General features: G+C 39.1%; 1 protein-coding gene across 3 annotated transcripts in view; it reads right to left on the minus strand.

Moving 5' to 3' along the window:
- LOC104453597 overlaps positions 1-13,611 on the minus strand; it is a 49,366-nt gene extending 35,755 nt beyond the window's left edge. The window contains exons 1-12 of one of the 3 annotated variants that reach the window (XM_039316466.1): positions 13,286-13,611; positions 12,396-12,938; positions 10,752-11,942; positions 10,283-10,610; positions 9,843-10,098; positions 9,543-9,759; positions 9,082-9,434; positions 8,390-8,932; positions 6,402-7,593; positions 5,623-5,976; positions 4,923-5,160; positions 1,337-4,235 (exon numbers count right to left, since the gene is read on the minus strand). In XM_039316466.1, the coding sequence (XP_039172400.1) occupies positions 1,984-4,235; positions 4,923-5,160; positions 5,623-5,976; positions 6,402-7,593; positions 8,390-8,932; positions 9,082-9,434; positions 9,543-9,759; positions 9,843-10,098; positions 10,283-10,610; positions 10,752-11,942; positions 12,396-12,938; positions 13,286-13,441 (7,623 nt within the window). In that variant the 5' untranslated portion in view covers positions 13,442-13,611 and the 3' untranslated portion in view covers positions 1,337-1,983. Of the gene's footprint in view, positions 1-1,336; positions 4,236-4,922; positions 5,161-5,622; positions 5,977-6,401; positions 7,594-8,389; positions 8,933-9,081; positions 9,435-9,542; positions 9,760-9,842; positions 10,099-10,282; positions 10,611-10,751; positions 11,943-12,395; positions 12,939-13,285 lie in introns of those variants that run through there. The other 2 variants (XM_039316465.1, XM_039316464.1) reach the window with 2 other exon arrangements.

Genomic DNA, 13,611 nt, shown 5'->3' on the forward strand with positions numbered 1-13,611 from the left:
ACGGTTCTCAACATTTTCACGATTAAACCCAATTTGGAGCACGTCCATTGATTTTCCTCTTATATTTAATAATCGTGTTATGAAAAGAGTAAAATTATCAGCATTTGACAAAGCTTTTGCTAACAAAAAAAAAGACAAAGCTTTTGCTAAGCAAGTTCATGACATCATCACAACATTCTACTTCAACTTCAACATACTCAGAATGCTGCCTTAGTTCTTCCGAATCAAAGTAGGTCCATTGCTTCATGTTTAAATTTGTGTACCTCAGTTAAGACTATGCGGAGTGGAATTCTTGACCGAACACTTGTCTGTTGAAGTCCTCATAGCCATTGGAGCTTAACCAAGGCCTTTTCTATCTTCCTTAAATAGCCGTGATACCAATTGATTTAATTGCAATATCTAATAGTTTTCGCGCTATATTGCATAATTGGTATAACAGCTGTCAACAGCCAGGAGACTAACAAATAAGTATTTGGTCAAGAACTTTGATCCACAACTCTTTTGCCTGACAGCACAGGAGCTTCTTGGATTATAGCCGCGCAAGACGCAAGTGGTGCACTTTATTAAACACATTGGAGGTTTTCTGTCGACATCCAAACTGAGTTGTTTCCATTAATATATACCGTGAGTTTGGGTGTACTTTAGGACTTGAAAAATACTTAAACATGTATGTGATCATAACTCTATAATTCTCCTATTTATTAATAGATTATTTACAGTTAACTATTCCCATAGAGTAAATACCGACATTCAGATTGTCCCATGCAGATTTCTTCATTTATTTACTATTCCCCATTTATTTCTCTAGTAACTACGCGTTGAATTAATTACGAGGTTCGATAATTTTTTCATTAGATTGAAAAACTGACATCATCACCTGACCAATTCCGACGCCTGAAATCATTCAGCAATAGAGACAAGTCCTTAGCACAACAAAAACTATTCAGGAGGTGGCTCATTGTAAGAGTCGCCCAGATTTTCAAATCTTATAGAAATATCGTCCTTCATCCTCCATCAAGATACAGGTTTGGCTAACTGTTGTGCCTATCCGTCTGTAAATAGGAGAGTTTTCCGGGGGACGGTCCCGTCCTTCATTTGGTGAGGGTACACACAGGTTAATGATGTACATTCCCATATGGACATATGGTCTCCTAGGCTGGATCTCATTACATGTTTTCACTACAATCAAGCAAACTTCTCTATCAAGATGGTCTGTAACTAAATAAGATATGAAGAGGAAGTTGCATTTTCTTTCTCATTCTTCACTGCATACATGCTATCGCGAGGCATGAGAAAATTAAAGGTTTAGAGTGGTAAAAAAGAAGGAACAATAATCTGCAGCCAAGAAAGGAATACTAGATTTTCATGACTATTCTCTGCTAGAACTTCAGGACATGTATAATGAGCTTCCTGTCAAGAGATCTGTTTTTCTTCATTCTAAGAACTATTTTACTAAAAAGTTCCACATGTATTACAAGAACGTGGACTACCTGTAGAATATAACAACATACAATTTTCACTCAAACTGTATCTGCGACAATTAAGTGAGGATTCATTTCTTCTTGCCTCTTCCTTTCTTATTTTGCTTACCTTTGGACTTGCAATTGCCCTTGTTCTTGTTCCGGTTTTCCACACCGCTAGTCTGGGAAAAAGAAGATGATGAAGCCTGCTGATCCTTCTTCACTTCACCGGTTTTTTCAGCTTCCCCAGCTTTGCCCTTCTCTTCCTCATTTGCTAAGCCCACTTCTTGTCCCGGCAATGACGACGCATTTGCACCATCCGAATGCACAACTGGTACTACACTGTCGGAAGATGAAGAGGAATCCATGGAAAATTCAGTCAGATCTTGCAACTTGCAAGAGCTCTCAGCACTTCCATCTTTGGGGAATAGAACTTTCATAATCTCTTCTTTGCATTTGTGCGACTTCACATCTAAAATGATGGCATGTGGACATTTTGAACAATCTGAAGCAGAATTGGTAATTACAAGGGGATCATCAACTTTTTTTCGAATGCTTCAGCGAGAACACCCACTGAAATTTCCTGTAAGTTTGGCCTCCGGCAACGTGAAAGAATATGATGAAATTCTGGAGGTATTTGCTCAGAAATCCAACTCTTACCGAGCAAATCGAAGAGAAAATATGGACTGATGCCAAAATTCAGGTGAAGCAAACAAACCAAAAGAACCAACTTCAAGACCAACAACGGGTAATACTCCCTCACATTTAGGTTCGAATTTTTTATCCATTGTCTGGTATCATCCTTATTGCGAAGAAGGTCCACAACGGTCCTTGTAACAAACTGAATGATGGGCTCCAAGCAATTTCCCAGGTTGAAACTGAAGCTAGGCTTTGCTAAACCTTCATGGCAGATGAGCCATTCAACTAGAGAAGATTTCGTTGTATAAAACTGCCCTTTGGAGCAAGCTAACAAAATCACAAGTCGTTCCAAGAGATACAAAAAGCAAATTGGTGTGATGCAGTCTCTTTCAGTCTTCCAATTGGCATTGTAAGCATCTGCCAAAGCTCGATAAAGGTTCCAAGCCAAAGAGATTTCCACGGGTCCATTGCTCGCCTGAGGAAGGTCTGATGGTACATCCCGACAAATGCATTCCATGAATGCCTCCCATGACGTATCTCCTTTAAATGATTTTGCTATTTTTCCGTACAAACCATCGTCAAGCATTCCAGACCCAAGAACCAAAGTCGCAAGCTCACCCATCTTCCCATGTGAAAAATGCTTCTTCGAAATTATCATGTTCATTGTTTCTCTCAGTAAATTACGAGAAGCCTCACTTCCTCTCAGAGATACCATATTCTCTGATGACGATATTCTCCAGTCAAGTGGAAATATGCGACCAAAGTACCTCCCACTGGATGCTTCAATGAAACTATCCAGTGCCGCATACCGGAACGAGTGATTCGGACAAAGTTCTTGAAGGAACTTGGCAACCTCATGTAAGATAGCAAGACATCTGCTTTGCCAGAAGTTCGACCGAGAACTCTTCGCCAAAAATTGATAAAGGGCATCCAATTTGTGCAGGAGCTCCATACCAACAGAAGAAAGCTCACAATACCAATACTTTTGAGCTGCAGAGACCAATTGTCTAAGATCCAAAGCAACCAATTGTCCTTTTTTTTGAAGAGATCTTTTATCTATGTTTCTGACCCAATCAGCATCTGGGTTTAGAAGGTGATAAGTTCTTTGCATGTTGTTCCGTTGCTCCAGAACACCAAAGTAATTCAAACAGAACTCCCAACTTGACGTATTTTCCTTTCTCACCAGCATCTCCACGCATCCTGCACTCTCTATAATTCTGACAATTTTCTCTCTCCAAAGATTCCAAAAGCAGACCAATGAGTCAACGGAAATCTGATTCCCCAAGATCAGTTGTTCAGAATAGTTCACTGGGTCGACAAGCCAATCATATTCCCAGCAAAAATTTGAGATATTTTGATGAAGATGGAAGTCCAGAATATTTCGAGCGCACAGTATTTCACCTCTGACACTTCCATTTCTACTGGAAGCACTCAAATGTTCTTTCATTTGAGCCAAACTGTTCTGTTTATTTAGCAAAATGCTTGATTCTACAGAAACATATTCATAGAAGGTAATAGGCTCAGGCTTTGCAAGAAGTTTGGCTTTTGCTACCAGCTCCTCCTCCTGTGCAAACTGCTTCAAGGGCCACCCTTTGCTTCCAGGAGCCCAAAGGGAATAGAATAATACGTACCACAGGATGTTCATCGACGCTTCCCTGTTTTTTCCGCTCTTCCCAAGTAGATCAACCTCACGAAGGATGTCACCTTTCATCCTCACAATCTTGGCTGCCTCCAAAAAGTTACCAAAGTCTTCCTCCAGACTTATAAGTTCATCGATGCATCCAAACCTCATAAGCAAGTTTCTCATTGAATCGATGCAATGAAAAGCCTTCACAGACTTCATCATGGTCCTGTAGTCTCTGAGGTTGTAGAAATGAAGGGCACAACTCTCTAAAAAGTCCTGTTCCAATATCTCTATTTCTTTACTTTTCTTCTCTGTTCCCTGCCTTTTCCAATCCTCAATGTATCGCAGACCCATTTTAAAGAGTTTTTCTTCAGCACAAATGGACAAGCACTTTGAGAAAATATTTGCCCTTGCATATGCCTCCGCTGCAAGACTGTAGCACTGAGCAAGAGAGAAACACTCTCCAGCTTTCTCCAAAGCAGATTCTCCACATTTATCCATGTATATTCTACCTGTTGAAGCATAAACATATTTGATGTCAGTCTCATTTATAGAGTGCGGATGTTCAGAAGATAAAACATAGCAAAGGGACATTTGGAAGCTGCCAGAAATGCTCTTGTACAGCTCTGCTCTTGTACGGATCAACTATATTCTCCAATGTCAAGAGATGAAACAGGATCAACGTCCGTAGGTGGCTACAATACCAAGAAGTTTTTGACAAACCATAGTCAACATGGAGTATTGCAACTGGCAGCCACAGCTTTTTTCTAAACTCATAGGTCTGGTCAGTGTTAAGAACTTAGCAGCTCAAATTTTTCAAAACTGCTGAGAGAGCAGAGACAGGTTATCATATAGAAAAATAATCAACTTCCAAGCCAGGACATTAATCATGAAGTCAACATTAGTAGCACTTGCTCAAAATTCACCAAAAGCATTTCAAAGTTAACAAGTGAGATCGAACTGAGATTGAACTACTTTTGTTTTAATATCGAAAGAGGAAAATCAATTAAACTGGTAAACAAGAGCGTACCGCGCATGCAAAATACTACATACAGAAGAATGCTAAGTCAAATTTCCTCTCTCTCTCTCTCTCTCTCTCTCTCTTAGGCAGCTTTGACATAGCTACAACAAGAAGAAAAGTAAAGATGCAGCATATCTCCACCTTATCATTTTGAAAGAAATGAAAAGAAAAATGATACCTGCTATCTCATATTCCTTCAACATGTAGAAACACTCCGCTGCAGAGTCGGCCATTCCAATTGTTTCATAGATCTCAGCAGCCTGCCTTCGAAGGTCAGAAGCCTCTTGTGGATTTGAAACGTGCTTGAGATCTGCATCTGCTTTGAAAGCGGAGGCCTTAGCTAATCTCTCCCCGTATGTGTACCTTGCTCGTTCAAAGCACGTTATTGCCATTGGGTATTTACCCTCACGTAAGAGCTTGCAAAGTTTATTAAAAAGAAAAAAAAGAGAGAGATCAATAGCTTCTCCAGAGAAGGTGAAAAGAAGAAAAAAAGAAAACATAGTCCTCCCTTATAGGAAAAATCAGAGGTGTAGACTTACACCAAAACAATGCACTGTCATTGCCTTATAACCTCAAATGAGGAAAAAGATTATAGGAATATTCCTATCATATTGTTTATCCACTGTGTGTCTAAATGAAGCATTCAGCCAAACTACTAAAAAACCAATGAAGCTGGCAAATCGATCACCATATTTGTACCATAGAACGTCCACATTCTACACACATTTTTTTTTTCAGGATCAGTCATACTTTTGCAGTCACTATTGTCATTCCAAAATCTCTAGCATTCACAGATCATGTTGACTCCAAATGAGGCGAAAATAACAATTCCGTGAAGAGGAAACAACTAATAAAGAAAAAACAGAAAAACAGCAAACCTTAAAACCTTGTGACTTCCACTCCTCTGGCGTGCTCCTGACCTGCATTGCTTCTGCAAAGGCATGATCTACCAACCTAACTTGAATGAGGCACTTCTTCTTCCAGTAGTCGAGAATTGGTTTGGAGAACTCTAGGGCATTCTCACAAATCCACAATCTTTGTCTTGTCTGAGTAATTGCGACGTACAATTGTTTCAATTCAGAGCATAATATATTGTGCTTCGCGTCATCGAAACTTGGGGAAGACCATTGAGAGCTGTTATCGAGCAAAGCTTGCTCCTTCATGTATCCATAAATGACCCTCCATTGACTTTTCAGAGGTGATGTGCCAAAGAAGTTGTACAATAAAACGTCCTATACAATGTCACGGCAAAAAAGTTTCAGGTAAAAACATTAAATTTTGTAACCAAAATAACAGATATCAAGTTTCATGAATACAGGAACAATTCTAAAAAATTTAGGAAAAAAAATATCTGGACTCATTTTGACACACCAGCCTATCAAGAACAGCCGTAAAGTCACAAGATTGTTGATATTGTCTATTAACCTAGAGGATGATGTTGACATGAGGCCAAACAAATTCTACATTATGAGTATCTAGAAGCCATTGTCTGCATACAAAAAAGGGCATAGTAGAATGAAAATACCAATCCAAGTTTTTTTCCGAGTAACAGCTTCCAGCAAATTGGTCATGACCCATTAAAAAAAAAGTTCATGAAATCTCTATGCTGCTACCATTAAAATCCCATGGCAAACAATCCAACCTGACACACACCTACCTGAAATTCCAACCCCTTGCACTCCACTATCGTCAGAACTAGAGCTTGCCCTCTCACAAGGTTCGAAACTTCATTTCTAGAGTGATCATCTCGAACCAAAATAACCTGCTCTGCTCCAAAGCCAACGAAATTACCACTAAAATCACGTTTGCCAAAAATTGATAGTATGGCACTTTCGTCATTCTCCGATTCAAGTAAAATTGGGGCTTCCCCACATATAAAGCTAGTTTCAGGGCCCAAAGCATCAATGGATAAAGGGAAAAAATGGTAAAGGAGATCAACAACACTCTGCGCCAGTTTGAGTATACCAGCATGAGTGCGGAAGTTTTGGCTCAAATGGAAAATTTTGGAAAGACATCCCTTTTCCATTCTTTTATCAGGTCCATCCATTGAATCTATCAAGAACTCCTTGTAGAAAAGGGACCTTATGTCTTCAAACCTGAAGTCTATTCCCCTTGCAATAGTTTGTGCAGTGTCACCAGAAAACACAAAGCCCCCATCAACGTTTCTACAGATATACTTGAACAGTGAAATTTGTCTCAAGGTGAGATCCTGCACTTCATCAATATATACAAAATCCACTATGTTGACAGCAAACTGCCCACAAAAAAGACGGCGATGAAGATCATTGACAATATCGGCCAAATCAAATTCATCATTTTCCATTTTCATCTTTTCATAATCCTCAAAAGCATCATAAATTTCTTCTCTTCTCTGAATACTCAGAGTGGATACACGACCCTCTGAAAGTGAAACATAAGCTGGTCTGTCAAGTTTGCCTTCACAACCATCTGCTGGTTGAAGACCACCCTTTATGTGGGACATTATTTCAGTGAAGACTCTGGAAGGATCAAGCCTCCTCCTTATCTTGTCATTGAAGTGAGGCCAATAAACAGCACAAAACTTTTCGTAAGTAACCTCCTTAGCTCTTAGAAGACTTTGTAAGGCCACTGGTCTAGAATTGAAGGATTGGCCACGACAAAGATCCCTTAGATCGGGGAACCTTTCAAAGAATGAAACCCCCACAGTTCCGTCTAGCATCATCAGAAGCTTACGAAAAGTTATAACAAGGGGATAAGAGTTGGGAGATATGTCTAAAAATGAATCCGGGATATCCTTGAATAATGCTGCATCATCAACAATCTCATCAACTGAAGAGCTTTTAACTCTTTGTTTTGCACCAATGCTGGAGCTGCAGGATTAATGAAGCCAGCAATTAGAAATGGAAATATATAGTTTTAACAAACTTACGGGAATACCTCCACTACACATGCAATCTCATAATTGCTACTTTTAGGTAACTAACAGCAAAAAGGAAATTAGAATACGCTGATGCACCGAGGTTGCAATGATATACTATGAGACACGGATAGCGTTTACATCCGCTGGCAATTAAAATTTTCCCCCGCAGCAAGATTTGTAGAACACATGGTCCTTTCTCGATTCTGGTTATAATTGCACAAGTTTTAAAAAGGGCGATTTTCTCTTTATATGTACAATGCTACAATCACAAAATTTAATGTGAAAATTTCCAATAAAATGGTATTGCAAACTAAATAAGTGGCACGAAGACCAAAATAAGGAATATTGCTGCACAAACTAATGTTTAGTTTCAGCAAGCAGAAGATGTCAATCTCTAACATGCAATGATTAAATCTATTGTCTAGCAGCTATATCCGAGTGGTAGCACCCGAGCATGGCAAAGTGCTGATTTGACCCATGCGCTCTTGCCACATGTTATATTTCCTATCGAACTGTATAAAATGAAGTATCTTGGTTGTGCTTCTCCGCTAGGAGGAAAATAGTAGCATGCCAAAGGGGTTATCTTCTTCTCCCAACTAATTCATAAATAAAAATAAAAATAAAAATAAAATAAAAAATAAAAAATAAATTGACAATCCATTAACCCTTGCATATGTTTAATCATTGTAAAAATTGCAGAATATTTATTCTATTGTTCAAACATCTTCCCATGACATTTTATGTACCTTCTAAGTTGAGATACGTGTTGTTTGACCGCAAAACATAATTTTGCACTGATAGTCACAAAAAGCTGGCGCAATACACAATCCTCTGCTCCTTCACCGATTTCCTCAACATTGATTTCCAGGGAGGCATCTTTGCTGTGGCTAATACCACTTTGGATTTCCTGAAATCCCTTGGTTCCTTCATCGTGCAGTTTCTCATTTCTAAACAACTTCATTGTCAGGACTGTAGTTTTACCGGTTCCAGATCGCCCAAGTATAAAAGTGCTTCTGGGGAAAAGAATTATCTCTTGTTCTTGCTCTGTTACTTTAAACGGAAGACTTGCTTCATTACCGTCACTGTCATCGAGCAAATTTCTGACAATATCTGATGATAAGGGGTAGAATTTCATCAGAAGCAAACTCTCGCTCACTTTCACATTTTCTACATACAACCTACGATCTGAAGCATCAGCATCAGAACTACTCCCAAATTGATCTTCACTAGGACTTCGACAGCGGACAAAATCGACAGTACATGCCCAGGTCTTCGGAACTTGCTGATCCCTATAACCGGAAGAGGCATGTGAAATGAAAGAAAATAGAGGGATAAGATCAATTCAAGATATTTGAGTCATCTATCTGGAAAAGAATGCTTTCTAATTTAGTAAGTGATGTGCTACCTATCTTCAGTAAGAAGAAATGATCAGACTTACCCCTCAAAGCATTTCTCATTGCAACGACTAATAAAATCATCACTATATGTCTCGAAAATGCTGTCCAAACGTTTGACCAATTTTGCCACATCCTCTAAAGGCATTACATCCCATATCTTCAGGATTTGGATGTATCTCAGTTCCTTTACAACATCAATCGTGCATAAGACATAGAGACCTTCAGCCTTAAATTGTCTCACGATATGAGATGAGTGTTCACAAATTATATCCACATTCCTCTTCTTTGGTCTCCAGCCACTGGATAGTCTTGACAGAAGCATAATGATTGACATCTTTATCCTGAGTGATGCCAGCTTTCTGAAAGACTTCAGGAAGTTGTCACTGAAAAGAACCTGATAAGACCAAAGCATGACAATAAGATATGTTGTCACAAGTTCTATAAAACTCAATGCTTATTTTGAAAATAAATCCGTAGAATACTGTTGAGCAAAGATTTTTACCTTCCACCTTGCATTTCTGAAAAGTACACTGCTTCTGTCAAGCAGATCATCAAGCTGATTATTCTCTTTCTTCACATCTAAGATGGCTTTAGCCAAATCCTTGTCATCATCAACATTGAAAAAACATCCACGACTCTTTGCATTGTCAACCACAGCTTCCCACACAGACTTGCTTTTTGTTAGTGTTTTCCCATTTCCCAGAATCCACAGACAATACCTATAGATAGGAAATTAACTCTGGGATTTACTTGCTATATCACTCTAAAAATGTAATTTGACACAGTTAAGAGGATAGAGTACCTGGCCCTGGTAAGAGCAACATTGGTTCTCTTAGGACTGGACAAGAACCCAATATTCCCACGCGAGTTTGATCTTACGGTGGATAGAATAACAATGTCTTCTTCACCCCCTTGGAATCCATCCACTGACTTCACCTTGACCATAAAGCCCTTGATATTTTCATACTTTTTCCCGAGTTTAGCTAGAACTGCAGCAACCTGAGCTTTGTAAGGAGATATGACACCTACTGTCAGATCTTCTTCTGACCCATTCCAAGCTGCAAAGAAAAGGAAATAAAACCATCACTACAGTGAAATTATTTTTGCAGGTTGCAAAACTTCAAAAGAAATATCTTAGGAAAAGAACTATTAATGGCCATCATAATCTGCACCTATATGATTAAGTAATACATGTAAAATCCATGTGCTCGAAGCAATATGCATAAAATTCTCTTGACATACCTCTGTACAGATTCCTCACTATCCTTGAGATAACTTCCACCTCAACAGGGTTTCTACGGCTACAGCCATCATCACCGATTTGTTCTTCTCCATCAGGAATATTTATGAACGAGTAAGGGCCAAACATTGGCCATGGCAAATGACTTTTTCTGTAACTTTTGCTCTTCACATTTGTCCCGTCCAAAATTTGGTTTTGATAAAATTTAAAATTCGGAAACAGACTTATTGATGGATGCATCCGGTATTGTGTATTGAAAAGTTGCCTTGAATAACCAAGTGAACTGAATCGTTCAAACAGACTCCTTCCAAAACGAGCCCGTCTAGAAACCTGTAAAAATAAAACATGATATAGAATTCAATGGGCATTAGGTATAGCACATTTAGCCCATCTAAGGTCAAATGAAGAGAACAATATTACAAATCTTTCAAAACCAAATACAAAGTTCCTTTTCAGACATTTAAACATTACCTTGCTTTCGACCATAGCCGGCAACTGACACTCATCTCCAACTAAAATCAGACGCTTGACACCAGGGAGTTGCAGAGGAATTACTGACTCGCATTCTTTCAACTGGGCTGCCTCATCGATTACCAGTAAATTGAGAGGCTCCATGTCCACAGAGTACAGCTTATATGAACTGGAAGCAGTGCAAAAAATCAGGGATGCATGTTGATAACAGAAGTTGGCTATCGTGTCCTCACTCATAAAGTTTGGAAGTTTTAGATCCTTCGGAGAATCACGAACAGTTAGTAACATGGAAAGGCATTCCTGTCTCTTCATATATATATTATATAGTGGACCCATGGACGTCTCAAACGAAAACAGGCTAAGATCATCACGTGAAAGAGTTATCTCCATCATCTCTGAATCCAACTTCTCTCCACATAATAAAGATTCAAAAGAATCAAGTAAGTTAAGGAGGGATGTAATATTCTGGAATTTAGTTCTGGATATATGATTACAGAAAGTATAGAGGCATCTCCGCAGGGGCTGGACAGTTTCCTTGAATCGGTCCTTGAAAAACTCAAGAAATGATTTAAGCTCACAGTTAACATCTTCTTCACTGCTTCCGCATTCACTCCCATCATCATCACTTCCTGGTTTCCTTCTTTTCGTGTGTTCGTTTTCCAAAAATATGTGGTATTGACGGAGACAGTTGGCAAGAGTATCTATCATGGAAGTTAGACACTGATGCCAACCAGTGAATTCAGAAATGCGCTCTACACGATGTTCCAAGTATATTACTTCAATGTCGGAATCAACTTTCAGCCGCTCCTTGTTCCCAAAAATAAGCATGTCTCCAAAGTAACAGACCAAACTTTCCGTTTCAGTGCTTATACCACTATCTGATTCCTTTAGCAGCTTTAGAACACGAGATGCCACTTCCTTGATGGCAACATTTGTAGGAGCACAAACAATGGTTCTATGTTTCCTTTTCAAGAGATTAAATAGCAGTGCAGCGACGGTTTTAGTTTTCCCAGTTCCAGGAGGACCCCATATCAGTTCGACAGATGGCTTGTTCTCACATTGGAGTTTACTGAGACAGGCCCCCACTGCTTTTTTCTGGGATTCATTTAGATCATGGCTCAATCTCTCGTCAAGGCTCTCACTCGCAGAACCATTACCCTTTGTAATACAAAGATTAGAAACTTTGTCAGCCTGCAACCGAAACACAAGATTAGAAACTTTGTCAGCCTGCAACCGAAACACATTTCTTGTGATAATCCAGACCATGTAAATATGGTAGAAGGTCCTGAAACTTAATTGGTGTTAATATGATATAAAGAGCATTGCACAGCACAAACTTAAATCCCATGAAAAGTATAGTATAGAAAATTTTAAGGTCTAGTACTAACAAGTAAGTCGCCACCAAGGAATTAATTTGCCCTGTTCAAGACATAATTCATTCATCTCCATATCATGAAACGGACCAACTAAAAGAAACAACCATCCTAATCTATTGATGCAACAGCATGACTTAAAGCAACATTTATCTTCTTTTCCGAAGAAACTTAAAAATCGATAGGAGTAAAATGAAGCTTTGAAGCTTAGATGATAATAATAGCAATTTCAAGTCTAAATGGACCGAAGGTACAAAAAGGAAAGTCATACCACCACATCTGTGCAGAGAACTTCCTTCAAAATATCCAAGTTCCGAGACATATGCAACGCATTCCATATCCTTCTGTTAGTGACTATATGTATCAGGAAAATTGCATACATTGGCTTCCAGGAATTATTTACTTCAAGGTCCAATAATGTCTCCACTTCAAAGTTTGTGGATGACGTTGCCTCATCCTCTTCATCGTCTTTTCCAATCATCCTAACTAATGTGAACGCCCATCTTCTTCCGAACCTCTCCAAATCAGCAACAGCTGTTGGCTTAGCATCAGTTAGAATCAAGATATCTCCAGGCAAAGTTTTGTATGTTTCCTTCCCATGACTATTGGATTCATTGCTCCACCGACCGGCCTTAACAGCATATGAGTTCCTACTTCCCGTGCATTCCACAAATTCAATAACTTCAGTGAAAGGCAGCAAATAAATATTTTTCAAACGCGAGCACAGACTGGCCCGTGTTTCTTCCAGTAAAGGGTAGACATACGATCCAAGATAATGCCGGACCGACTGAAATGTATCCGGTATAGTCTCCACCTAAAAAAACAGCTCGGCCAATTGTCAAATATGACCAACGAACCTTGACATTTCAAAAAATACTTTGACCAAATTCCGTAAAACATAACATATACTCCTAAAATACCGAACGAGCTTGTGAACATAGTAGAAGCATAAAGGGTTCTATTCTACTAAGTTGAATGCAAGGTTCTTATAAGGCTAGGCTTATTAAAAGCACAATCAAACAAAAAAAAGGAACGAACTAGCATCATTGGAAAATTCTCAGGTAAACACCACATTGTCGTTGAACTTAAACGAGAATAAAACCAAAAGGGCATGATAAAAGGAAAAAAAAAAGCAAAGATGAGGGAAGAATAGAAAGAAACCTGGTCATGGTAGAGGTTTTCGTTGAGAATGTCATGAAGAGACCAAGAGGAGACAATATCAATCAGGTCATTAGTACCATGTCTCCTCCTCCTGCTCAAACCACCCTCAGCTATCTCCACACCCACCACTCTGTTTGGGCTTCCTCCCAAACCCATCTGAACCCACGTACCAAAATCTTCTACTTGTTTCTTTCTCCCCTTTTCTTGCTGATCAAAGCACCAGGGAAAAATCGCTCTGAGGTTTCAAGAAACTTTCGAGGCAAAAATTGGGCAAAGCTTGTACGGACATCATCAGCCCTTTTTGAGCTCCGAAGTGAGCATTCTTA

This window comes from Eucalyptus grandis, chromosome 7 (genome assembly GCF_016545825.1).
Source record: "Eucalyptus grandis isolate ANBG69807.140 chromosome 7, ASM1654582v1, whole genome shotgun sequence".
NCBI lineage: Eukaryota > Viridiplantae > Streptophyta > Magnoliopsida > Myrtales > Myrtaceae > Eucalyptus > Eucalyptus grandis.